Genomic DNA, 26,151 nt, shown 5'->3' on the forward strand with positions numbered 1-26,151 from the left:
TTTAATAAATATTTAGTAAATCCTTTACTATAGGATTGGCTATAAGCATTATCCTTGGTGTGAGACCTAAAGCGCAATTGATCTGGGGTAAATGACTGGTCCTTTGGGACTGGGAGTAATCTGAATATTGCTGTGATTCTTGGTTTAAAGAGCCATCTATCACAGCAATGCACTCACCTGGGTGGCAAGACAGACCAGAGCACCCAAGGGAACTGTCTAAGACTCTGTTAAAGCTGTTGAAGTGCCTGAGGAGTTTGCACTTGGTGCAATTGTGTTGGTGAAATATAAGTTAAGAACTCAAACAATTTGGGTTTTGTGCCCTGTTTTCTTAACAGTCTGCCCTGAGGTTGGTATTTACGCCCTTGCACCACCATTAGGAGCATCACAATGTGAACAATGCTACAGCAGATCATTTTTACTGTAAAATTTAAACAGTGCCACATATTCAGTTCTTTATACACTATGCTTTATGATAAGAGAATAAGCAGTACACAAAGCAGCGTTCACTTGAAAATTTGACAAAATAACTACGAATATTTTTGGTCAAAGTCTGTCCTTGAATTTATCAGTGCAAGTAAACAAAAAGACTCAAGCAAAGCTACAAATAACAGGGTGCTTTTCAGTTACAGAATCTGTCAAAGAACAGACTCTCATATCACTGACCAGAAAATTTCCCCCAGTTAATGTACAGTATATGAGAACAAACTACCATCACTAAGCTGCATTCTCCAATCACAATATAAATGTACAAAAGCCTTACAGAGCGATTTCCTGCCGGTTGGAAACATGAAAACCAAAAGCTAGGATCAGATAATCTCCTCAGACAGATGCATAAATCCAACAGATTTCAGAGGAAGTTGGGCATGTATAGCCAGGGGCAGAAATTGTCCCCAAAGTTTGCCAGTAACGTTCTCTACTACTGTGTTTGTCTCTGAGCCAGATTCTGATCTCTGTTACACTGATTTACACAGTTGGAGCTCTGCTGAAATCACTATTTTATCTAACTCATACACTGGTGTAAATAAGATCAGAGTCACCTGTCTTCAAATCTGGCTTCCATTTATGAGTAAGTCTGTAACTTTAAACTATCATTTTATCGTTTTTGACAATTTTGTGCCCTATAAATAATAAATAGCCTTTTAAAATAGGCTCTCAAACCAGTGCTGAAATTTCTTTTCAGATGTGAAAATGTGGAAGTATTCTGATGTGAAACAGATTTAGGGTCAGATTCTCATTTACATTTAAGTTCCCTTAACAACACTGGCAGTGTAACGGAGCCTTAAGATAGGTGTAAATTACAATGCCAGAGTAGTGGGAAGGGTCATCTCTCAGATTTGAATTCAGCTAATCACAGTTAGGGTGAGGTATGAGGTGACAATCAAAGGGCACTGAAATCTCGACCTCTTGTTCAGGGATTCCAGCTGCATCTAAACTGAAACAAAAAAACAAGCAAGTTTTGGTTTTGGATCCAATTTTGAATCAATTCTGGTGTAATCATATCAGAGAATAAGAATCTAAACATGCTTCTTCTCCCTGGCCCAGAAATGCAAATAAGTTCAAATTCAAAGTTCTAGTTTTCGCCCACTTCTAGTAGTTCACATTTGTACTGACTTCACATTTTCACTGTGTGCCACTTCAACCTTGTAGTTTGCTAAAAACTCGGAGTGAGTGAGTACTGGGCTATCCCTGGAGAGAAAGCAATCCATTTAGGGAGTAAGGACATGCTACACAGAAAAATAAAACTAGAAGATTCTACTTATGATTTTACTGAGAAGGGGCCTGATCCAAAGCCCACTGAAAGGAATGGAAAGACTCCTATTGACTTCAGTGGGTATTGGATCAGGCCCTGTACTCTATACAGGCCCTATAGCGGGGGGGGGGGGGGGCAAACTTTTTGGCCTGAGGGCCACATCAGGGAATAGAAATTGTATGACGGGCCATGAATGCTCACAAAATTGGGGTGGGGGTGAAGGCTCTGGTTGGGGGTGTGGGCTCTGGGGTGGGGCTGGGGATGAGGAGTTTGGGGTGAAGGAGGGTGCTCTGGGCTGGGACCGAGGGTTTCGGAGGGTGGGAGGGGGATCAGGGTTGGGGCAGGGGTGCAGGAAGTACTGCGGGTTCCAGCTGTGGGTGTGGGCTCTGGGGTGGGGCTGAGGATGAGACGTTTGGGGTGCAGGAGCATGCTCTGAGCTGAGATCGAGGGGTTTGGAGAGTGGGAGGGGGGTCAGGGCTGGGGCTGGGGGTTGGGGCATGGTGCAGGCTCCAAGCAGCGCTTACCTCAAGCGTCTCCCGGAAGCAGTGGTATGTCTCTTCTCCAGCTCCTACGCAGGCACCGCCCCTGCAGCTCCCATTGGAGCACTAGAGGAGGCCACTGGAGCACATAGGAGCCAGAGCGGGGCCATGCCGCTGCTTCTGGGAGCCGCCTGGTGTGGCCCCCGACCCTGTGCCCCGGCTGGAGTGGCGGAGCGGAGCCAAGCCGCATGGTACGGCCCCGAACCCAGCACCCCAGCTGGAGCACCAGAGCAGCCCCTGACCCAGTAGCCCACCTGGCGCACCAGAGCGGGCCAAGCCACATGGTGCAGCCCTCCCGACTCAGTGGCCCTGCTGGAGCACCACAGCAGGGCCGAGCCGCATGGTGCCCGCCGCCCCACCCCGGACCCAGTGGCCCAGCTGGAGCGCTGAAGCGGGGCAAGCTCCAGACCCCGCTCCCCAGCGGGAGCTCGTGGGCCCACCCATGCCCTATAGTGATGGCATTGCTGCAGTTAATCAGGCAATGTATCTAAATTGGGACCTTAAACTAACAACTGTATTTTAGAGAGCACATCCTCCAGCTTCTACATTGTATTGATGACTTTACTGCACTTCTGTGCATTTTTCAATGAAAGTGATGCAGTTTACAGGCCAGTCCACTGTAACATTTATATTTGTATTCAGTTAATTATCCTGTGATGACAGCACATCAGTTAGACACACACAAGCAGTATATTGTTGATATCAAATTGACTTCCCTTAACAAAAGCCTTAGTATGCATACAGTGTTTAAGTCTTATTCCATACAGACGAATTCTGGCTGGCCTTTCACATACATAGCACAAGAAAAATGCATAATATACCTGATGTGTCTCAATCTTGCCTCCTCCCAGACTAATCTGCAGTCCCTTTGTCCACTGAACTGCAGAGGGCAGGCCTTGGTAGAAGTAGCATAGTCCATACGGAATCCAGACCTTCCCAGAGGTTGTATGTGCTCACCCCATTGATTATACCTTCAGGCAATTTGCACAGTCAGCTGTACACATTCCCATGGCCAGCCAGAACACAGGCACAAAGTAAACAGAGTTGCTAATAGAAAAACAATGTTAGTTTGCCCGCATTCGGGGGTAAACCCCACAGAGCCAGAATCTGGCATAAGAAAAATATTTCTAGTAATCATAATGGAACTTGTTTTCCAAAGTTTTATTCTTAACCCCTGAAAAATATATTACTGTTTTGAAAACATATTCTAGCATTGCCATAAAACAGAAAATATATTCTCTTTTCTCACTTCAATGTGCAAAGTAGAAAATAAAATAAAATGGTTTGTTGAAAGATATCAAATATAGGAAGCAATTCTCTAATACTGAAAAAAAAAAACCCAACCACGGTTCATGATGCTAGTGTCCATTCTCTAATGCAGAGTGCACAGTGAGTTCAGAAGCAAACAAAGCAAGTTGCCTTTTTGTATTCTTTTTTGCAGCTGGCTGATCACAGAATTTGACTTCAATGTTGCCATCACTGAATGCTTCTCTCCTGGCCTCGTCTAAAGCAGCGGGCTCTCTTTGAGAAAGACTTGCCTTTTGCTGCATCATGTTAATCCCTGAGTTTCCAAGTCGCCTGGAAGGGGATGGGTTTTCCTTGACAATACAAAAGCAAATTGCAGAGAGGAAATTTTTCTTGAAGTTCTCGTTCATAAAGGCATATACCATAGGGTTACAAATGGAATTGAAAAACCCAATGATCTGAACAATAGCAAAGATCATCTTGATTGTGACATCATCATACACACTTTCAAAATTACCTGGGAAAAAGGAAATATAGTTATATAGATACCCACACACTATCCCCACCCTTGCAGGTCAGAAGTTCTTGTTCAGCTTCAAGAAAAAGTTATGAGATGTTTTTATCCATTTTAATAATGGGTTTTGACCAGAAAGCAAAACAAAATACAGTCGTATAAAGATAGTCTGAAAACTGCAATTTATGAATTGTAAAATTAACAGACAGCTGAATGACACAAAGCTACCAGTCAGTTACATACATTGTTTATTTAAACGCCATTATCCCCCATGTTCTATCTTCACTTCAGATTTGTAAACACTGTTTTTGTCACCAAACACTGTCCTCTGCCTTTTTTACAGCTCACACAGTGGGAAACTAGCTCTCTTCTCTGTACTCACACACTTTGGGTCCAATCCAGGCTACATATAAGCAGGTAATGCTCTAGCCATTTAATCAACATGAGTATTTATAGAGAACTTCACATTTTTAAAGCACTTGACATAGTCGCTGGCAGTGTGGCCTAAAAGAGAGTGCACTGTATTGGGACTAACAAGAGCTGGGTCCTATTCCCAGCTCTGCCACTGGCCTGCTGGGTAAATCTCTGTACTTCAGTTTCCCCCTTTGTAAAATGGAGATAATGATACTGACTCCTTTGTAAAGTGCTTTGAGATCAACAGATGAAAAGCACTATAAAAGCAAGCTATCATTAGCTGAGTAAATATTAGCCCCGTTTTACAGACAGGGGAAAGGAAGAAAGGGGAAGTGACAAGCCATGCAATGAATCAGTAGCAGAGCTGGGACTACAACTTGAAACCAACTCACAATCCTGTGCTTAACTCACCAAGCCTCACTTTTGTCCACCAGGAATTGAATTCATTTCAGAGTCTCATCTCTGGTCAGTGTAGAAGCAGAGTTTCGGCTTCAAGGAATGGGTGACCTGTACTTTATATAAACATGCATGTCCTGTTGCATGCACAAAATCTCCTTAAGGAATGGATTACTGTCTGGCTGTAACTAACCACATTGGTCAAATCAGGATACAGCTTTAAAATACAGTATTTACTGATAATCTCAGTCAGTCACATGCTGCATCAATACAGAAATTCAGGAAGTATATAAGTACAGTTCACACTGAAATGGATGTAATCAGACCAGTGTTTGATGACAGTTACAGAGCACAGGAAACCAGCTTCCTCCGTCAAGTGGAAACATTGGCCCAACATAATTTTTTCTGTTTCTCTCTCTCTCCATTCATACACATTTGTAAGAACATGCAAGTGTACATGCCCCTATAAACTCTTTTCTCACCTATTATTTCTCATCTGGCTCTCACCCCAATTTCTGAATATTCAGTGTCAGAAAATATTAAAAAGTGACTTTCCTCTTTCAATTCTAGAAATAGGGTCTACGTACTACAAGTTTACAGTGGAAGGTGACAGGTGGGGGTTTTTTGTTTGTTGCTTTGTTTTGTTCAACAATAAAGCAGTTTGATCAGAGAGGTGTCCAAGTAGCAGAGAGTGATCAGTGACAAGGAGAGAAGTAAAAAGAAAAGGAGTACTTGTGGCACCTTAGAGACTAATCAATTTATTTGAGCATAAGCTTTCGTGATCTACAGCTCACTTAAGGTACAGGCTAATAGTTCCAAAAAAAGTGATTTTATATAATGTATGAATGGCTTTGGTTGTAGTGAATTGGGTGTTTTCAACCGATTAATCAATGTAGTGAGGAAGAGAAATGCATCAGCCCCTTTGCTCTGTGCTGATACTTAGTTGCTAGTGTTTTAAAGGAGACCCTTGGTGTCTGAAGCACGTAGAAGCAAAGAAGGACTGCAGTAGTCAGGATCCACAATTTGGTTTGAAATTTCTATGAGACAGCTGTGGCAGCAGCCAAAAATAACTTAGGACAAAACCCACAGGTAGTCTCTGATTTGCACTGAGGATGTCTTAGCAGCAAAGCAGCTCTGTAGTATACTCTGGCATTGCACTGTCTGCAGAGCCAGTTCTGACAGCTGCAGACCCTTCATGTCCAGGGTGAGAGGAGCCCCCACAGGGAGACAGAGTACCGTGAGCAGTGCTTGAATAGTCCTGCTGGAATATTCAGGGTCATTGTTCTGGCACTGTCTGGGGGAGCTGGAAGGTGCTATGGCACTTCCAGTATTTCCAGTACTTGCATTCTGCCACTTCTTGAGCACAGCACTCACATGCTGACTATGAGTGCTTGTTCTTTGCTCCTCCTCCACACACCATAAAAGGAGAGAGTGTGAGAAAGGCAAGCCTAAGAGGGGCCTCCTAGACCCCGGGCACAAGAATAGATTTGCGGCTGCCAACTCCCTGTCTTGTGAGATTTGACTTGGGCTTGAGAAGAAGCAACAGTAGGAAGGAGACATTTTAAATTCAGATTTGGGAGCGGGTGTCAGTGTCTTCCTCATTTGATACCAGTTGTCTTAATTGCTGTCCCCAGTTGGGGACTGTGATGGGGCAAAGAGGCCCCACATTCACAGAAAAGGGGTAAAGGAGAGTCTATGGGCCCAGGTAGCCTCACCTCACTATACCTGCAGCCATTGCCAAACCTGGAGAGGAAATAAAGGAGAGAGGCTGACTCAGTTCAGGGCTGAAAGAGCTAGTAATGATGAGAATGAGAGTATAGATATCTGTGAGAGGAAAAGAAAATACACTGAAGAAAACAATGGGATATTGAACAGGTGGGAGGAAGATGACACAGGTACCAAGAAGTCACCTGCTACAAGACAGTCCCAACAAAGAAAGTAACAGAACACCACTAGCACCACTAGAAGTGGCAATTCTTCAACAAAAAACTTCAAAAACAGACTCCAACGTGAAACTGCAGAACTGGAATTAATTTGCAAACTGGATACCATCAGATTAGGCCTGAACAGAGACTGGGAGTGGTTGGGTCATTACAAAACCTAAACTTAATTTCCCCAATACTAATTTCTCCCTACTGTTACTCACACCTTCTTGTCAACTGTCTGTAATGGGCCACTCTCTTACCACTTCAAAAGTTATCTTTCCTCCGTTGGTATCCTGCTGTTAATTGATTTATCTTGTTAAACTGACCTCACACTTGGTAAAGCAACCCCCATCCTTTCATGTATTTATACCTGCTCCTATATTTTCACTCCATGCATCTGATGAAGTGGGTTCTAACCCACGAAAGCTTATGCCAAAATAAATTTGTTAGTCTCTAGGGTGCCACAAGGACTCCTCATTAATTTTAAATGAAAACTTCAGTATGAGGGAACTTCCAAAAGCTATAAAAAAGAGCACAAATACTGCTCCAGGCCAGATGGTATGAGCTTTGAAATGCTTAAACAACTGTCTGAAAGAAGTCTGAGGATGATACTAAAATTGGGCAATATCATATGGGGGAAAGGTGATATGTCAGTCGAGTGGAAGCTTGCAGTTACTGTTACAGCAAAGAAACCAGGCAAGCCGAGATCTTGACCTGATGCACACAGGCAAATTGCCCTTGCAGCATGCTTGGGTAAAAGCATGGAAACAGTGGTAACTGAGAGGTTGGTGCGAGACGTAGAGAGAAGTAGACTCATAAATAGCTCATAAAGTGGGTTTAGGAGGGGAAGGCGTGTGATTGACCACACTGTAAGGCTAGAAGCGGAAACAAAAAAGTATGAAAATTAAATTTCCACTAAATGCATCCGATGAAGTGAGCTGTAGCTCACAAAAGCTTATGCTCAAATAAATTGGTTAGTCTCTAAGATGCCACAAGTACTCCTTTTCTTTTTGCGAATACAGACTAACACGGCTGCTACTCTGAAACCTAAATTTACGATAGTAACTTTTCTGGATATTGAAACAGCTTATGGAATATTCTGGAGAGAGGGTTTACTTCATAAAGTGGCTGCCATGGGTATAAAAGGAAGGAAGTCTAGGTGGATAAGGGATTTCTTAAGTAAGAAAACGATGCAGGTGTGAGTAGGAAAAGCCTACTCCAATATATGTACACTAACAAATGGCACTCCACAGGGTGATCATGATGAATGATCTTCCAAAAGAGGTAAGTTTTGCAGGAACAGGCATCACTTTATTTGCTGATGATTTTGCCACAGGCGTCACAGACACCTGGAAGGGGCTGCTAAAAGAGTAAATGAAGCACTAAGGACAGGTGCAGAATGGAAAAACGTGAGGCTTTAAATTCTAAATTGACAAAACTAAGGGAATGATATTCACTAAAAGTAAAATTTTAAAAGATTATAAGTCATATCTATATGGATAGCAAACAAGTACAGTTAAAAGCTACAGATTTTTAGGCGTGATATTTGATAGCACGCTTACTTGGAAGAATCATATTGGAAGTACTTCTCGAACCTCCTGGTGAGTGGATAAGAGAGTATTTGTGATGTTATATAGAACTCCAATAAGACCAATTGTTCAGCACAGGTACCAGGCTTTTGGTTCAGCCTCAGAAATGAATTTGAGAAAGCTTGACTCAGTCCAAGCTCTGGGGTTGCAAATTGCTCGTGGTGCCTTCCTCGCAGCATCGCTGTGTGGAATGCAGATAGCTGCCGGTGAACTGTCCATTGCTTTAAGAATAAAGCTTTTAGACTTAACCTTTTGGGTTAAAGTCATTGGAAACTGTGAAGATGAAAACGCCAAACTAATATAGGATGAATGCTGGGAATTAAGTGGGCAATGTGTAGGGCAAAAACTCAGAATGCCTCATGTAAGCAAGGTTAAAGTGTGGACAAAAGATCTTGGTGCAAGCAAAGACCTAAAAGAGATTAAAATCTATAACTTTGGGAAAATATATTACGATTGGAAAAGGAGTGTTACATGTGCAAGCTATAGCAAATTAATACATTGGTGGTAAATGGGAATGCTACTGTCCAATATATACTCATTGCTACAAAGATGTAAGAACAGGAAAAATGGAAACAGCTTTCTGTATTCCTGCACTCAGAGTCAAGCAAACTGCACAACTATCAAATTTTATAGCTGTTTTGACAGCTGCATTGGCAGGGATAATGCTGGCATTAAATAGGTTCATAGATGTGCACCCAGATGCTACAGTCATCTTCTCTGATTCCTTTTCTGGACTACTGGCAATCAGCAATGGCTCTTCAGAGAGCAGAAATGATATTCTGAATGAAATATTACTGTTAACAATAGATTTGATGTAGTTGTGTGTAATCATAGTAATAGCATGGATCCCAGCGCACACAGGGTAGTGGGCAATTACCGGGCTGACAAAATAGCAAAAAAATTGCTGTTGAAAATGAGTAAATTGATTTAGAGAGCCCTTTAAATAAACTAGAGGTTAAAAATCTAATTAAAATGAGTTGAGAAGAATGGCAAGAACTATGGGCAAAAGAAACAAAGGAGAATATGAAATATGCCCAAGAGTAAAATATGCTGATATACTCCAAGACCCTGAGAGATAGAGTGTAGTGACTATTTAGAATTGTAACTGGCCATTGTAGATTAAATAGTAATTTATTTCTAACAAACAAACAAAGACAGATTATGTGGGATGTGCAAGGTCCAGGAAACAGATGATCATCTCCTTTGGGAGTGCAAAGAGTGCACCATTGAAAGAGGTATTTTATATGGGGAAAAAAATAGAGGCCTTAAAGTTCAAATTTTTTCATGGAAACATCTAGTAAGAGCATCGAGAAATGAGGTCCTATTAAAAAGAATACTGAAATTCTTTCAGAATGCTATGAATTAAAAGTGAAAGCCTTTAATTTTTAATTACCTATGGTGTCCAGTGCTTGGGGATCATAGACTCACCAAGTAAGTCTGCTTCACCATAAAACACAAGAAGAAGATGACAAAGTTGTTAAAGGCTGGCTGAAGCTTTCCACTCCCCCCCAACCCACCTGAACTGGTTTTGACTGCATGCATAAACTTGCCAAAGAGATTCACAGTGAATCTTAGAGGAGAGTTATATCCTACATCAGACATGGTACAGTTTCCTGGAACGATAGTCCATAATATTTTTTTAAAGAAAAAAAATTGTTTTGTTTGATCCACTAGGCATGGTCTGTGTACTTTCATCATCATTTATAACACAAGCCAGCTTTTCCTGGTCACATCTTAGGGCTAAAAGTATATCTTCCAAAAAGGCATGTTTTCTTCAACACAGATTTTTTTTCCTTTGAGTCAGTTTTTCAGTTCATTTAAGGGTGGGGGTTTTACCCTTTTTTAGTTTGTTTGGTTGTTGTTTTTTTAATAAATATAGCTACATTTCTAAATGATTGTTTTGAAACAATGGGCAAAATGAACTATTTCAACTTTTTTGGGGAAAAAAATCTTTTTTCCCCCCAGATGAAACTATTTGCTGAATTCCACTTAAATTCACAAATAGATTTGGTGCCCCCAAAGAAGCATTTTCCAGCAAATTTACTATCTATGAAAAAAATAAAAAAATAAACCATACAGGTCTACTCTGTATCTCTCAGCTACAAGATGGGTCGCTCATACTATACCTGAGAAGAGCTAGATAATTATATTTACAGTGTAAGCTGCAGCTATGTCTCTCTGCCACTCAGACACCCCTCCCACCCTGGTCAAATAATCTGTTGATTATGAGCATGTACATCTATCACATTGGTTCTCACAGCCTGTGGGCCTCATGTGGCCCAATTAGCACACAACTGCAGCCCAGCTATGTGCTAAAAAAAATCCGGGTCCCAGCTGCCTGGGCCCACACAGTGGGGTCCGGGATTTGGGTCCTGGTTGCCCGGCCCCATGCCCAGGGCTCTACTCCTGTCCCCACTCTGTGGACAGGTCTCTGGGTGGGGGGTGCTGGGCATAATGGTCGGTGGCAGGTGGGGGGCGCTGTGGTTCTCAACCTGCAGCCCACATAACACATTGTAGGCTGCATATGCGGCCTACAACGACAAATAAGTTGAAAACCACTTTTCTATCACAAGAGAGTGTTTATTATTCCAGATTTAAAAGCACATATTCACCTTAGCTGGCCATGCGTGCTTTAAACAATTTAATGCTGCAGTTGCACTAGAGTTTGATACAATATCAGTGATTCCATTACTAAAAAGAAAAAGAAACACTCAAAAGGAAATGCTTTAATTTAAGAAGTGTGGTAGGTACTCACTGTATTCTATCATCATGTGAATCACATGGAAAGGGGCCCAGCAGACTGCAAATAAAACCACCACCATCACCATCATAATGATCGCTCGCTTCTTCTTCCTGAAATTACACTAAGGTAGTTTTTACAGAATAACTTTGAGTAAACTGTTGATTAGTACAAGTGACTCAGGGTCTGCTTCTAAAGGTATTTAGTTGCCCAGAGATGCAGATAGGCACTTAATGGGATTTTCAAAAGTGCCCACTTGCTTAAGCCTCCTTGAAATCACTGAACCATATCAAATAAGTAATAAATAACAGCAGCAATGTAATATTTTCCTAACTCAGGATCCAATTTGAAATGCAAAATCTACTTACCTTCATGCAATTGCACTAATAAACTCTGTCATTTACTTATTCAGCTCTAAATATTTGGACAGGCAAGTATTTGTTGGTGCATTGAAATGCAGTTTTTTCCCAAGTAGATACTTATGAGCACACACAGACTTTGAAAGATTTTCAAAAGTGACTAGTCATTGAGTGTCTCAATTTTTGGATGCCCAATTTGCAACACCTTAAATGGGTCTGACTTTCAAAAGGTGGAGGCTCAGTACTTTCTGAAAAATCAGGTCTCTTCTGGGGGTCTGAAGTTGGGCACTCATAAACTGAGGTACTGTGACCCCAAGAACCCCTCAATGCCAACTGGCAGAGGGCTCCCTTCCCCCCATACTCTAACTCACATCAGGCCTGACACATTCATTGCCACAACACGCTGTTATCACAATATATATCCCAAAAGTGTCATGTAAGATATCCTACATAAACTGGTGACACACTAGTCCTGAAAATAATTGTGTGATATATGTCTGGGTTGTGCATAATGAGTTATAGATGTGTGCTGGAAATATGGTCTTAAAATGTGTTTGGGAGGCAAAACATAAAACCAGCCTGTTCTAAACAAAGAATATGTATTTTCCTGTCTGAATGTCTTGGTTACAGGCAACAAACAATGAAAGTACTTTTACATTTAAGGTAAACAAACCCATCAAGCTAAACAAGCTGGGTAGGAAAACACAATCACAGTGAGGGATAGAAATAGCACCCCAGGAAGCCTTTCTGGGTCTAGAGGAAGAGACAATGGACTTTGAGGAAGACAAGGGGAGCAAAAAGACCATTTAGTTTTCCATAACTGAGAGGATGATAGGGGACAGCACCCTTTGAGCCTATGAAAGCTGGGTCATCTTGGCCTGAAAGACAAGAGCTGCTGGAAACTTGATGTAAGTGCAAAACCTGCTTAGACAAAGATTGTAACTTGCTAAAATTGAGTGTCAGTCCCTAGAAAGAGTGTTTTGTTTTATTTCTAACCATACCTATCACTTAAATATCTATTCTTTATTATTAAACTAATTTGTTTTTATTACAAAACCATCTCAGTGCTGTGTATTAATAGTGGAAGGCAAGTCCTCAGCTAACCTAACATGCTGGTGCATGCACTGTCTCTTTGGTGGTAGTGAACTCAATAACTTCGGTGAGTGTCCAGTAAGAGGGACTGGACAGTACAGGGTGATGTCTCTGTGGACCTCAGGAAATGGGGTTTGGAAAGCAAGATTTGGACTGGCAGAGTCCAAAAGTGTTCTCTGGCAAGACAGACAAGCTATTATGTCAGGGAACTGAGGCAGAGCAATACCACAGTTGTGTGTGTCCTGAGCTAGAAGTCACAGGTAGCGTACTCTGGACAGGATTTTCACACAACATGCTGGTTGACTAAGGTTCACACTTCAAGCACTGATAACTTAGATTTGTAAGTGATTCAGAGAAGGCATTGTTAGGGAGATTGGCATGCTGTATGGAAAAAGGGTAGAACTCCTGGCTTTGGGAAGTTTTAGGTACCTTTACCTAAAGTGTACTTAGAGTGCGAAGGTCTGGAAGGCATTTTAAAATTTGGTATATTGAATTGCATTCTAGCAGAAATTCTTGTGGGAAGTAATGTACTAACTATGTCTAAAGCTATTAATATAGTAACCTGCAGTAAAAATGAATGGTGCTCTGTAGTTCCAGAAAGGAGTTGTAAAGACAGAGAAACAGCTCAGGGGAAAGGGACATCCTTGGCCCGACTTATCAGACAGACACAGGGACTCTCCAAGGACAAGTGGGACAGAGCCACTCCCAGTCCCAGTGGAGTAGGCTCCGATCAGAGCTAACAGCAGGAATTTGCACCAGAGTAGAGAGCAGACCCACCCCTAGATAGCATGAGACCTATCCTTGGGGGAACCCCGGTTAGGGGAAACAGGGAAAGGTTTTTTGAAGAGGAGGGAAGGATGTATAGAGAAAGTCCTATGGGGAAAATTAAAAATCCTGGAAAGCTTTACAAGCAACTGATTGTGCCTGTTAAGCATTGCAAGAAGCTAATGACATTACCCCACAACTGTCCTTTTGCAGGTCACTTGGGGACTCGGAAGACTTATGAAAGGTTGAAAAGGAACTTTTATTGGCCAGATATGAGATGGGAGACTATTGCAGGTCTTGTGATTTATGTCCAAAGTCTAAGGACCTGCAGGGTCTCAAAAAACTCCCATTCGGCCCTTACCTGTGATCAAGGAGGCATTTCTTAAGGTGGCAATGGATACTGTGGGCCCTATGCCCCAGCCAACCCAAAGGAAAACAAAATATATTTTGGTGATAGAAGGGCTCCTGGGTCACAGGTACCCAAAACATGAGTCACTGTTGAAAATCTTGGCCCAAAGTTTCTGTTTGGGGCTGAAGTTAAGGTGCCCAGACACGACATGATATATTAAAAACATGGACGGATCATTCTATGTAGCTGTTTCAGACATATATGTAAGTATGTGGTATTTAATAATTTAACAGCTTTTACTTAACACTTTTAATGTAAAAGGTAAGTATTTAAGTTATGGTAAGCAATGTAGAGAATATTGTATTTTAAAAATCAATTTTGTTGTTATAGCTGTTCAAGCAAGTCTAATTCTGATACCTAGAGATGGAGAAACTTCTCAAAAATCCATGATATATCAAAAAGCAAGGATCTTTTCCTGGGACCTGGAATATTGACTGTGTCTGTAATGTCTCATTACTCTGTCAGTGTCCAACATGGATAAGGAGCTGGATGGAACCTCATTGCCTAATAATTTTTGCTCCTATAGGATAGTGTTTGGAGGAATGGGGTCTGCACCATCTGTTAGGGGTACAGGCCCTGCTTTCACCAAAACACTTTGCAGGCTCAGAGTATGCCTGGAATCATCATTATTCATGAACTCCCATAAAACACTATTACCGCCAGGTGTTACGAACCCAATATAAATTTCTATCACTTGAGCTAAAGTAGCAACTCTATTGGCGGACAGAAGTAGTAGAACCTTATCCTCTACGTGGAGGAGTCACTAGCTGGGGTCTGGCACACACTTTACAAGCATGGCACATTACTATTTCGTTCAGTTTTGCAACTTCATTGTCATCCTCATCCTCATTTCGATTGATGTTAGCAGCCACTTGATTGAGCAATCTTTTCTCTTTAAGCTGCTACTTATTATGCTCCTTGGATTCAGTATTTAATGTGGTACTATCCTGTTTTCTGTGCATGTATTGCTAGAAGTTGCCATCACACCAGGAAACAAACTTGCCAAATTAAAGAAAAACTACAGTGTAATATATAAAGTAGGATAATTGCTACACTAAATTACAAAGAAGCGTAAATAACGATACCATTTTGATGCCTACTTCTTACTTATTCATTTTTTAAATTGCATTTCAAACACAAAGTTTCCATCTGGATGGTCTCATGAGGCAGAAAAAGACTGAGGGCATTTAGATCTTTTTAGAAACTGCCCAATTAAAATGTATCAAATTAGTTTTCAGGTAGGTTCCGATTCTTTTTTAATATACTACTTTCATTTTTAAAAGGCTGATAGAACAGTGGTTATAGACACACAAATAATGAACTCACCTTAGAAAACTTTTGATATTATTGATCTTATTCCAGGTGGATTCTAAAAGGAACTGCATTTGATCACTCCCAATCTGCCTCAGGAACTGCTTCTTCCTCCCAACTCATGACCTGCATTTTTAAAAGTGTAAATTTTAGGTGCACAATGTGGCACACCTGAAAAGGGTTCAATTTTCAGATTGGGTGCTTAGCACTATTTGAAAATCAGGCCCTTTGTCTCAAATTGGGCACCAAATATCAAGTCATTAGTAGGGCCCTACCAAATTCACAGCCATGAAAAAAACGTCACAGACCACGAAATCTGGTCTCCCCCCATGGAATCTGGTCTATTGTGTGCCTTTACTCTATACAATACAGATTTCAAGGGGGAGACCAGTGTTTCTTAAATTGGGAGTCCTGACCCAAAAGGGAGTTGCAAGGGGATCGCAAGGTTATGTTAGGGGCATCACGGTATTGCCACTCTTACTTCTACGTTGCCTTTAGGGCTGGGCAGCTGAAGAGCACCCAGCTCTGAAGGCAGCGCCCCACCAGAAGCAGCGCAGAAGTAAGGGTGGCAAACCCATACCATGCCACCTTACTTCTGTGCTGCTGCTGGCAGTGGCTCTGCCTTCAGAGCTGGGCTCCCAGCCAGCAGCTGCCGCTTTCCAGCCGCCCAGCTCTGAAGGCAGCGCCGCCAGCAGCACAGAAGTAAGGGTAGCAGTACCGCAACCCCCCCTACAATAACCTTGTTACCCCCCCCCCCAACTCCTTTTTGGGTCAGGACCCCTACAATTGTAACACAGAGAAATTTCAGATTTAAATAGCTGAAATAATGAAATTTACAATTTTAAAAATCCTATGCATGTGAAATTGACCAAAATGGATGGTGAATTTGGTAGGGTCCTAGTCATTAGTCACTTTTGAAAATCTTGTCCGTAACTTTTCTTCTTTCCAGTCCCCAGATTTGCTTTTCAAGACTGAAAGTTCTAATTCTTTGGTTTTACATTACAAACCTTGATATTTTAGACATTTCATTCCCATGAATGGTTTGAAGAACTGAAGCATCTCCCACTCGTTTCTTAATCCAGAGTTCATAACCAATCTTACTGTACAACAGAAGCATCAGCATCAGTGGAAGAAGGAAGAGTATGACAAGAATGAAGGTGGTATATATCTTTTGGTGAACAGCACTGGTCCACTCTTCCAAGCAGCAAACATACTCTTTTTCATACAGAAAATCATATTTAATCTATAACAAATGAAATAGAAATGAGTCACTTTAATAAGGACCCTAACTATGAAGAGTGTCACATGTTCTAAAGCCCCTTGCTTTATAGCAGGAATTCAGTAGAGACACCTTTCTAGTGAGACTATTCTTCTAATGCATTTTCCATGTAAAGGGTTGCATTCACCATAGTTTATGCAGGGTAAAAACTGTACTTCCTCTCTGCAGCGAAGGGATTGCCCTCCAGGAAGAGCAAGAGGTGTTTTAACTGACACCCTCCTTCAGGGTTTATGCTGGGGAGGGCAGTGTCAGTTTCTCCTGGAGGCAGCTGCTAAGATGTGCTGAAACAATGTGCTGTTTGGGCTGTTTTAAGGTTGTGCTGGCCATCTTGGCCAATACAACAGGAATTGAACTGGGGTCCTCCAGAGCCAAACATGAGTCTGTACAGCTTGAGCTAAACAGATACAGTGTTTTCTAGCTAGGGCTGTAGTGGGCTCATGTTTTCTGTGGATCAGGTACACTGGCTCTCTGTGTACCACTGGTCAAAGTCAGGTTGATTTACATTACCACAAAGGAAGCATCAGCCTGCCCCAAATGTATTATTTTAATTTTTCTCTACAACTGGGGTTGGGGCAAGGACTGTTTTTCAATAGCACGTATCACACTTTTAAAGTGGCTAAAGTAACATTAATAAGTAGTAGTAATATTAATCGTTAATACAAATCAATAAGTTAATGACAAATATAAAACACAGAACTAAATAGTGGATGAAAGAGAAACAGTGCAGCCAATTTATTTAGCCTTCCAAGAGACTTTTGATAAATAACCTCATTTGAGGTAATTTATCAAAAGCTTCTTGGAAGGCTAAAAAAAGCCAAACATATCTAAAAACATTGTTTAACCCTGGCATTTTTTAATATATATATAATTTAAATGCCAATTTGGTCAGCACATCCATTTTCATGTGAACAAAAGGTACAGCTGCATATTTAAACATGTGATCTGGTCCCTGATCCTGCAACTAAATCCACATAAGCAGCCCGCTCCCCCTGCCACGCACACAGAATCCTACTGAAGTCAGCCCGACCCTGCACTGGTGCAGGGCATCTGCCCAGGTGGATCAGACTGCAGGGTCAGGGCTTTGGTTTGCATGCATAAATGCAAGTATCTGTACACAGTTGTAATTATGGAGGCTGACTGAAAACTTCTCAAACTTAAATCAGTTACAGAACAAATTTGTCTTGTCAGCCAACAAACAAGGATTTCCGAAAAAATAACTGTCCACACACACACACACAGCTTGTAACCAAGAGTACATAGCTCGTCTGTATAGACTACTGTGACCCTTTCTCCAACACCAATATGCCAAGTTACACTTTTTAAAGGATTTTTTAAAAATCCAGACTCCCGAATAGCTGCTTCTAACAGTTAATGAAGGTTTTGAATGGAGTAACCGTTGCTTAAAATGTAATAGCTATGGAAAAATATTTATAGGAACATGCCATGTCACGTAAAGATATTCATTTTCAAAGTCCCAAGCTATTTTGTGTCATTGCTGATAAAAAGCAATGGGAAGGTGCAGTGCAAGGCACAGATGCAACTCTTCATCTTCAAGATAGGGAGAGAAGCACAACTACAAGTAGGCACTGTAGTATGGAAAGCCATCAAAAGGTTACAGGGAGGCAATCCAAATGCCCCAGGTGCCAAATTCGGCCCACACCCTGAAGTAAAGGCTTTCCAAAATTGCACACAATCCTTTGCCAGTGACAATATTAAAAGTGTGTCTCCATTTTCTCTTTTTACAATGTGGGCCCAGAAAGTCAGATTACAAAATCAATTGCTCTATATAAGAAACACTGACTCAACATTTACAGTAGCTTGTGACCACATTCTGCGTTATCACCTCTCATAAATATTGGGAGTTTATTCAGCCTTGTTGCTGAGACCCTGCAAGAGCGAAGTTTGAAACAAGGGCTCCCTCTGAGAGTGTGATTACATTATATATCATACCATACCTCCAGTCGCTGTACATGCCACATAGGTGACCCAACAATAACTGCCAGCAACCAGACTATTCCTGTAAACAAACAAACAAACAAACATCTTTTTAATGCTCCGCAGAACAGGGAACTTAACTTTGATTTACATTAGCGTGTTAGTTTGTGAAAAAACAAAATCCGGCTTTTGAGGCAAGCAGATTGAGAAAGTTGTGGATGGTGTTAATTTTAAAAAAGGGGATAGAGGTGAAGTAGAAAGGCAAGGGATGGCATGGACAGTATTTCTGAGCTGCGTCATGTAATATGGCTAGACTCAGCAGTAAATCTGTACCATTGCACAGATCAATACCTTCTCTACTATGCAAACCTCCCACACCAGTTACACACAACAAAATCATTCAACCTGCCAATGATGTGTGTTATATGAATACTGGAGTTGCCTATGATCTTACCCAGCATCGTGAAAGCTCTTCTGTTGGTGTACTGCCATTTCATTTTTAACGGATGCACAATTCCCTGATGCCTTTCCACAGCAATGAAGGTCATCGTGAGAATCTCCGCAACAATAGCAGCAGATTGAACAAATGGTACCATCTTGCAAGCAAATGCACCTGTAATGATTAAAAAGTAAAGTATGTAATCATTGAGGTTAGTTAAAATAATAAGCTCAGGGAGTCAATAAAGTGATATCAAGAACAAACTAACCTGTCTTCCTCCGATACATTTATTTCAATACCTAGACTTCTAGGAAGCTCCTTTCAAGTGCTTGTCACATGTGGCCCCCTGTATTTCTATAATACTGTATTTAGAACTATTCAAGATTCTCCCCTTTCATACAATTTAAAGATGAAAAAGACCTCTTATGTCATCTTGCCCAGCTCCATAACAATTTAAGACTCTTCCCTACTATTTTATTAGGGTTTTGTTCAGTCTACTTTTAAATACCCCATGTTACATGATATAATCATTTCCCTTGGGAGGTTGTTTTGCAGTCTCATCTATCTATCAGGTAGTTTTTCCTGGTATTCATCTGAATTTTTCCTTTTCTTGATCATCTCATTACTTCTAGTTATATCCCCAGTTATTCTCTTCCCTCCTAAGTGTTTATATCCTCCAAAATATTCATAGCCTTAGGTGGTCCTTTTAGGCACCATTTAGTCAATCTGTGCACTTTTCACTCTTTTAAAAGTTCTCTCATAAATCAACACCTTAACTATTTTGCACTTTTCTAACCTTATTCCTATTTGTCAAGATATTTTGTTAGCAAGACTGTCAGCAATATTCCAATTCCAAAACGTTCACATGGAGATTCCTGCCACAAGACATTATGCTTCTGCAGAGTTGGCCCCAAACAATCGTACTTTGTTTTTTTATTGCTGCTCTAACTCATCGCAAATGTATATTTAATTTGCAGCCTAGTATTATTTAGTCATTCTGAAGTATTGATTTTTAAGTATCTCCCAAGATAATAGCTGTAGTTTGGATTATTCTTTCCCAAATGTATTCTCTTATATTAACCTGTTTCCAAACTGAATCTTGTCATTTTCTGTCCAATATTTCTAATCCTGATGTCATTTTAGATTCTTCCATGTCTAGAATAATTTGTGAATTTAATCAGTAATTGCCCTATTCCCTTTACTAGATTATTAATAAAGATTTTTTGCAAACTGTACCCAGAGTAGGGTGAGCAGGTGTCCGGTTTTCGACGGGAACACCTGGTGGAAAAGAGACCCTGGCGGCTCTGGTCAGCACCACCGACCACGCCATTAAAGGTCTGGTCAGCGGTGCTAAGGCAGGCTAGTCCCTATGTGTCCTGGCAATGCGCTGTGCCCCCGAAGCAGCCAGCATGTCCAGCTCCTAGGAGCAGGGGCCCCAAGCACCGACTCTGCTCTCCATTGGGTAGTTCCCAGCCAATGGGAGGTGGAGGGGGCCAGTGCCTGTGGGCAAGAGCAGCATACGGAGCCTCCTGCCCTCCACCGCCACCTACTAGTGCTGGACCAGCTGGTCGCTTCCAGGGCGCAGCACAGTGCCAGGACTGGTAGGCAGCCTGCCTTAGCCCCGCTGCACCGCTGACTGGGAGCTGCCCGAGCACCCCAACCTGCTGCCCCAGCCGTGAGCTCCCCCTCAACCCAGAGTCCCTTCCTGCACCCCAAAGCCCTCATCCCCAGCCCCACCCCAGAGCCCGCACCCCCAGCCAGCCCAGAGTCCCCTCCCACACCCTGAACACCTCATCCCTGGCCCCAACCCAGAGCCCTCACCCCCTGCTGCATCCCAACCCCCACTCCCACCCCCCCCCCCGCCTAGAGCCTTCTCCTGCATCCCAAACCACCCAGCCCCAGCCCCAGCCCAGAGCCCGCACCCCCAACCGGAACCCTCACCCCTCCCACACCCCAGCCCTGCCCTGCCCTGCCCAAGCCCAGTGAAAGTGAGTGCGGGTGGGGGAGAGCAAGCCAGTGAGGGAGGGAGAATGTAGTGAGCTGGGGGCGGGGCCTTGGTGAAGGGATGGGATAGGGGGCAGGGCCTCAGTAAAGGGGAGCGGCTAGGGTGTTCAGTTTTGTGCAATTAGAAAGTTTGCAACCCTAACCCAGAGGCAGTCCCAATAAAGCCAAAAAGTCGTATGGGTGAAACTGAGAACATTATTTCTTTCCCTATATCGTCGATTTGTTTGAAAATTAAGTTTAAAAAGTGTTTAGGCGCACATTACACAAACAATGAAATGCAGAAAACAAGGGGGGGAACCCAAGAAATCAAACCAAGGCTCAATCCTGCCCTCTGCTGTACAAAGTGGTGATGGGAACAGGTGTGGGGAAACTTCCCTGAATGTGACCAGCAGGATATGCTGCCATCACAGCACATAGGAATGAGGAAGGATGGAAACCCAGTGTAAGCACCAGCCTGTACACCATGGGCTTGCTACTGCTCATTGATTTCAACTGGCACAAATTCCTTTGAGTACAGTGTTGTAGGAGTAAGATCCAAAGGCATGTTGGTCAAGAGTTAGGGTATATGGCCCAAATAATCCTCAAAGGTTATTAAAGCACCTAATTCCCATGTAGGCAGATGGCAAGTACATCAGGGACAGCTCAGAGGAGTAGCAAAATGTACCTCACAGTACAATACCCAGATATCCACATGCAGTCTTAGCCTGGCCAGCAGGAACCACATGGAAGAAGATCCACTGGGTTGCATCTATCCATTGTTCTGCTGGGCAGGGAAGGATTTGTACTACTAGATATTTTACTGAATGGCTACAAACAGCAGGATAAGGCCCCTGTGAAACATAAGGACAACCTGATGACAACCATGACTCATAATAAAATATCAACCACTTCTTCCTACACCTTCTTGAATGTCTACCGCAAATCCTTAACGAGATTGATCCAATAGGTCACTAAACAATACCTCTTTATGTCCAGTGCAGCATGGGAGATAACATGCACTCCTGTAGTTGCATTATATCTGCTCTGCAAAATTGGTATATTTACCTCCTCAGTAAAGTAATAAAAATAACCCCTAACACCGTTGCTAAGTGAAAAAATAAGCAGGTAAAAATTATACCACATAAACCTGGGTTGTCTTTGAAAAATCAGCATCTTAGTGTCAGAAAGCTAAAGGCAAAATGATGTAGGGCCTGATTCAAATCCCAGTGAATCAAAGGGAATGTTTTCATTGACTTCAATGGGCTTTGGATCAGACTACCAAAGAGGGCGAGGACAGGATGTACATGGATAAAGCAAAAATTAATGCCATTGAAGCCAATGGAGTAAAAACTAGTATGTTAATAATTCACAACAGAAAAGCCCAAATTGTTCTATTTCACTTGTAGCAAAAAACAAAACACTGTCATATGTTGTTCCTCATAGTCTATAAAACAGACTTAAGGCATATAATAGTTCCCGTTTAAATCATGCAATTTTTAATAAGTCCACTTGAGCAAACATTATACTCAAGATTTCTAGAGATATCAATGTACTATGCTTTTTTAAGGTAATAAAGGGAAAGTGTAATATGAGTAATGAGTCTATGATTTTTAGTGATACTGTAAATACTCTACTGGAAGTTTCATGTTTATTTGACAACCAGTCCAACCTGGCCAAGAGTGGGAAAAATAATTTAGATAATTGTCATCCACACCCCCTCCAACTCCCATCTCTTTTGGTTTTTGCCTACCTACAGCAGTTTCCAACATGCCTTACTAAGAGAGGGCACCTCTGTCCATGCCCGTTTAACTGAGACCTGGAGTAGGGAATGAGGCTCCAGAAATTCCTGACCCTTCACCTTTCCTTAGGGTCAAGAATCTGGGCCTGCAGCAGAGCTAGTCTCCAGGCCAGCTTCATCATACAGCAGGCCGCAGTCAGCTGCCTGATTAGGCATGCCACCTGATTAGCTGGAGGGGCTCAATGTTCATGCTGACCACTGCACCTGCTCCTGTGTTACCTGGTTCCTGCTGCTCCTGCCTTGCATCCAACCTTCCCTCTGTCCTGCCCTTGCCTTGAGTCCCTCCTTGCCTGCTACCCTGCTTGCTCCAGTTCCTTACTTCCAGTTTGTCCCTTGGCTCTGGCTTCTGACTGCAGACTCTGAATTGACCCATGGCTCTGGTATCCAGTTCCTGTCCTCTGTCTTGACCCTGGTTTGGCTTTGGTATTAGCTTGACTCTTGGCTCCAGCTTCCAACTACTGACTCTGGCTCTGACCCTAGACCTAGGCCTTGGTTCCTGGTGTCTGCTCTGACCCCTAGACCTGGCGCCTTCTCTGCCCTTGTCTTGGTCACCTGACACTTACAGATAATGGAGTCCTTGTCTCTTTGGGGCCATCTGCATGAAATTACCCAACTAACTGTCCATGAGCCAAATAATTGTGTTAAAAACAAGACTTAAAAAGAAACTGGAAAGAAAATGGCGGTCAAGGAAAACATAACATCTCTAGACTGATACTTCTCGTGAGCTAAATAAGGCATCTCCACTTTCCTACAGAAACTTGAAACAAAAGGTTTAAGCCCTCTTCTGAATTTAATTTGCATACCAAATTGATTGGAATGGCAACAGATGATTGGAATCACATGGCATGCATTCTGATTACCTGAGTGGTTGAAAATGTAACAAAAGCCGTTCTCACTCTTGTTATAAGAAAAAAGTTAGGAGATGCATTTTTGGCAAGTTTCTAGGAGCTACCATAAAAAGTTCTTTAAAAATTGAACTATTCCAATCTCCCTGCAGTCCATGTGGTCACCTTGGCCAAGGGCTCTCCCAATACCAACATTTCTTTTGCATTAATGTTATTGTATTGCATGAGGGCTGGTCTCCTTACTGTTACTTATTGAATTTTTAAATGATGACCCTGTATAAAAGGCACCATACTTGTCTACTTTTGAAATTATTGAGTGCTCTTGTGTGCCATTTGGGAGATACTGTAGCACATTTCAGTGACTTTTTAGAAAGTGAATAATCTTTAATTTGTACAGGAGCACTCTGCACTATGAGGCAACATCTTTTGGAAATACAAAATGCTTAGAATGGAAGGGCTTGATCCAAAACCCAGTTTTTCAACTGACATCAGTGGCCAAGCAGAGAGCACGCACTCACATATGGGACCAAGTTCCGCCATGGAGTGAGCCAATAACATCAGAGGGGTCCACACATGAAAGGCTATCTTTGGTCCATAGGTCCTAGAGTACGAGACAGACACCTACCTAGAGAGCTTTCCTCAGCTTAGTTCAAGGGGAACAGTTGCCAAACGCAGGCCCACTTTAGCCAAAGGGCCCAAAATAAGCAGTTAACTCTCCACCCCAGTGGAAAGGGGGAACTGACAGAGACCTGATCACCACACCCTGATTCTGCTCTGCCCAACCTGCAGGGGGGCAGCTTTAAGTGACACAGCTGGCAAAAGACCTTCCACATGCAGAGAATCACTTCCTTCTCTCCCTTGCCTCCCCTCACTTGACACACCTCATGCCGGGGGGCACAGCTCCAGCAGAGAAAGCAGCAGGTGGGGGAGCTGGCAGAGGTGGCAACAGAGCCACCTCCACCAGCTTTATACCAAACCTCCTATATAGGGGGCTTCATCAGGGAGTTTTTCCAGCTCGTTTAAGTTCACTTTGTGCTATACACGCAGACTTAGAGGGCTGAAGAACATGGCTGGCCCTCTGTCTCTGGCAAGAAGCACATTCCTCCGGTGTAACTAAGCACGCAGTTTCTAGGCTATTCATGCCTCCTGGTTCTATCATTTCCCTGAACAGAGAAAAGAGAAGAAGAATGCTTCCTCTTTCTCTCAGAGAGTCCCTAGGGTGTCCCTTTACTGTCTATACACCTGCCTTGATATCAGGTGGGAATCTTCTTCTGGCTGGCAGCAGAGCAGCTTCTCCAGAGCACAGCAGAGCAGGATCTTTGCCCGGCTCTCTTTGATGGAAGTTAAATCATTCCCTGACTGACTTCAGGCATGTCCTCTCCCTTATTGCTGTATCCCTGGGCTACTTCCTACCTTGCCGTCTCTCCCTGGCAGTGACAGGCACAGGCACCGACTCCACGGTGCTCCAGGGCTGGAGTACCCGGGAGGGGGGAGGGGAATGTGGGGGCGTAACGAGGCTGGTTCTGGCGGGACGCAATGGAGAGTGCCAATTCAGGACAAACTGCTTCAAGCAAGGCAGTTACAGCCCAAGGCTGGGGTTTTTCCACCTCTAAGGCAAACCAAACCAGACAGACACAGAGGACTTTGGTTTTACCCCACTGGCTAACCACAAGTCACACAAGCAATTCCCTTAGACACTCCAGTTTCCCAGTATCACAACCAGTGCCCCTCGTTATGGGGACAGATGGTTATGAAAACCAATACCCCAGGAAAAGAAAAAAGGTTCTCTCGATCCCAAAGGATCAAGCCCCAGACTCAGGTCAATATACAAATCAGATCTTACCCACAAATCACACTGTTGTCAGTCCTTTAGAATCTACAGGCTTATTCATAAAAGGAAAAAGATACAGATGAGAGCTAGAATTGGTTAAATGGAATCAATTACACACAGTAATGGCAAAGTTCTTGGTTCAGGCTTGCAGCAGTGGTAGAATAAACTGCAGGTTCAAATCAAGTCTCTGGAGTACATCCACAGCTGGGATGGGTCTTTCAGTCCTTGGTTCAAAGCTTCAGTGTAGCAAAGTCCCTCCAAAGGTAAGAGGCAGGACTGAAGACAAGATGGAGGAGCTGCAGCAGCTTTTCATATTCTCTTGCCATGTTGTCTTTCTTTCTTTGTTCCAAAGACAAGCTTACCATCACATGGCCTGGAAAAACCTCAGAGTTCTGTCCATAGGCATGTCCCTGCATACCTTGCTGAGTCCCAAGGCATGTCTGCCTTCTCTCAATGGGTCAATTAATGGTCCTTAATGGGCCATCAAGCAGGTGAGGCAGAGCTGACACCAACTTGTCTGGGTGTCACCCAGAAGCATAGCATAAGTTTGAAATACAGACAGTAGAGAGCCAATATTCATAACTTTAACTACAAAAATGATACACACATATAGACAGCATAATCATAATCAGCAAACCATAACCTTGTCTTAGACATCTCATTTGACCCCCTTTATACAAGATTTGGTGCCACTACAGGACCTTGGTTGCAACAATGTTCTATACGGTCGCAGTTCAAGTCAATAACGTCACAGCGGGTGCTTAGCACCCACTGGCAACCACCTTCTCCCCCTCCTCCCCAGCTGTTTCCCAGCATGCAGGAGGCCCTGGGAGGAGGGGGGACAGGGCACGCTCAGGGGACGGGGTGGAACTGAGTGTGAAGAGGCAGGACAGGGATGGGGACTTGGGAGAAGGGGTGGGGGCGGGGTCTGGGGCAGAGCGGGGATGGGAATAGGTGAGATGGGGGTGGGGATTTGGGGTAAAAGGGCAGGTA

General features: G+C 42.9%; 1 protein-coding gene across 2 annotated transcripts in view; it reads right to left on the minus strand.

The window, feature by feature from the left end:
* Positions 1-449: 449 nt before the first annotated feature.
* The window catches only part of QRFPR (pyroglutamylated RFamide peptide receptor), a 55,027-nt gene continuing 29,325 nt past the window's right edge, over positions 450-26,151 (minus strand). Inside the window, exons 2-7 of one of the 2 annotated variants that reach the window (XR_007356300.2) lie at positions 18,717-18,875; positions 18,283-18,344; positions 16,056-16,291; positions 11,128-11,225; positions 3,111-4,051; positions 450-1,432 (exon numbers count right to left, since the gene is read on the minus strand). Coding sequence is in view for 1 of the 2 variants with exons in the window: in XM_048847345.2 (XP_048703302.1) it covers positions 3,648-4,051; positions 11,128-11,225; positions 16,056-16,291; positions 18,283-18,344; positions 18,717-18,875 (959 nt within the window). In the remaining variant the exon portion in view is untranslated. Of the gene's footprint in view, positions 4,052-11,127; positions 11,226-16,055; positions 16,292-18,282; positions 18,345-18,716; positions 18,876-26,151 lie in introns of both variants that reach the window. The other variant, XM_048847345.2, reaches the window with a different exon arrangement.

This window comes from Caretta caretta, chromosome 4 (genome assembly GCF_965140235.1).
Source record: "Caretta caretta isolate rCarCar2 chromosome 4, rCarCar1.hap1, whole genome shotgun sequence".
NCBI lineage: Eukaryota > Metazoa > Chordata > Testudines > Cheloniidae > Caretta > Caretta caretta.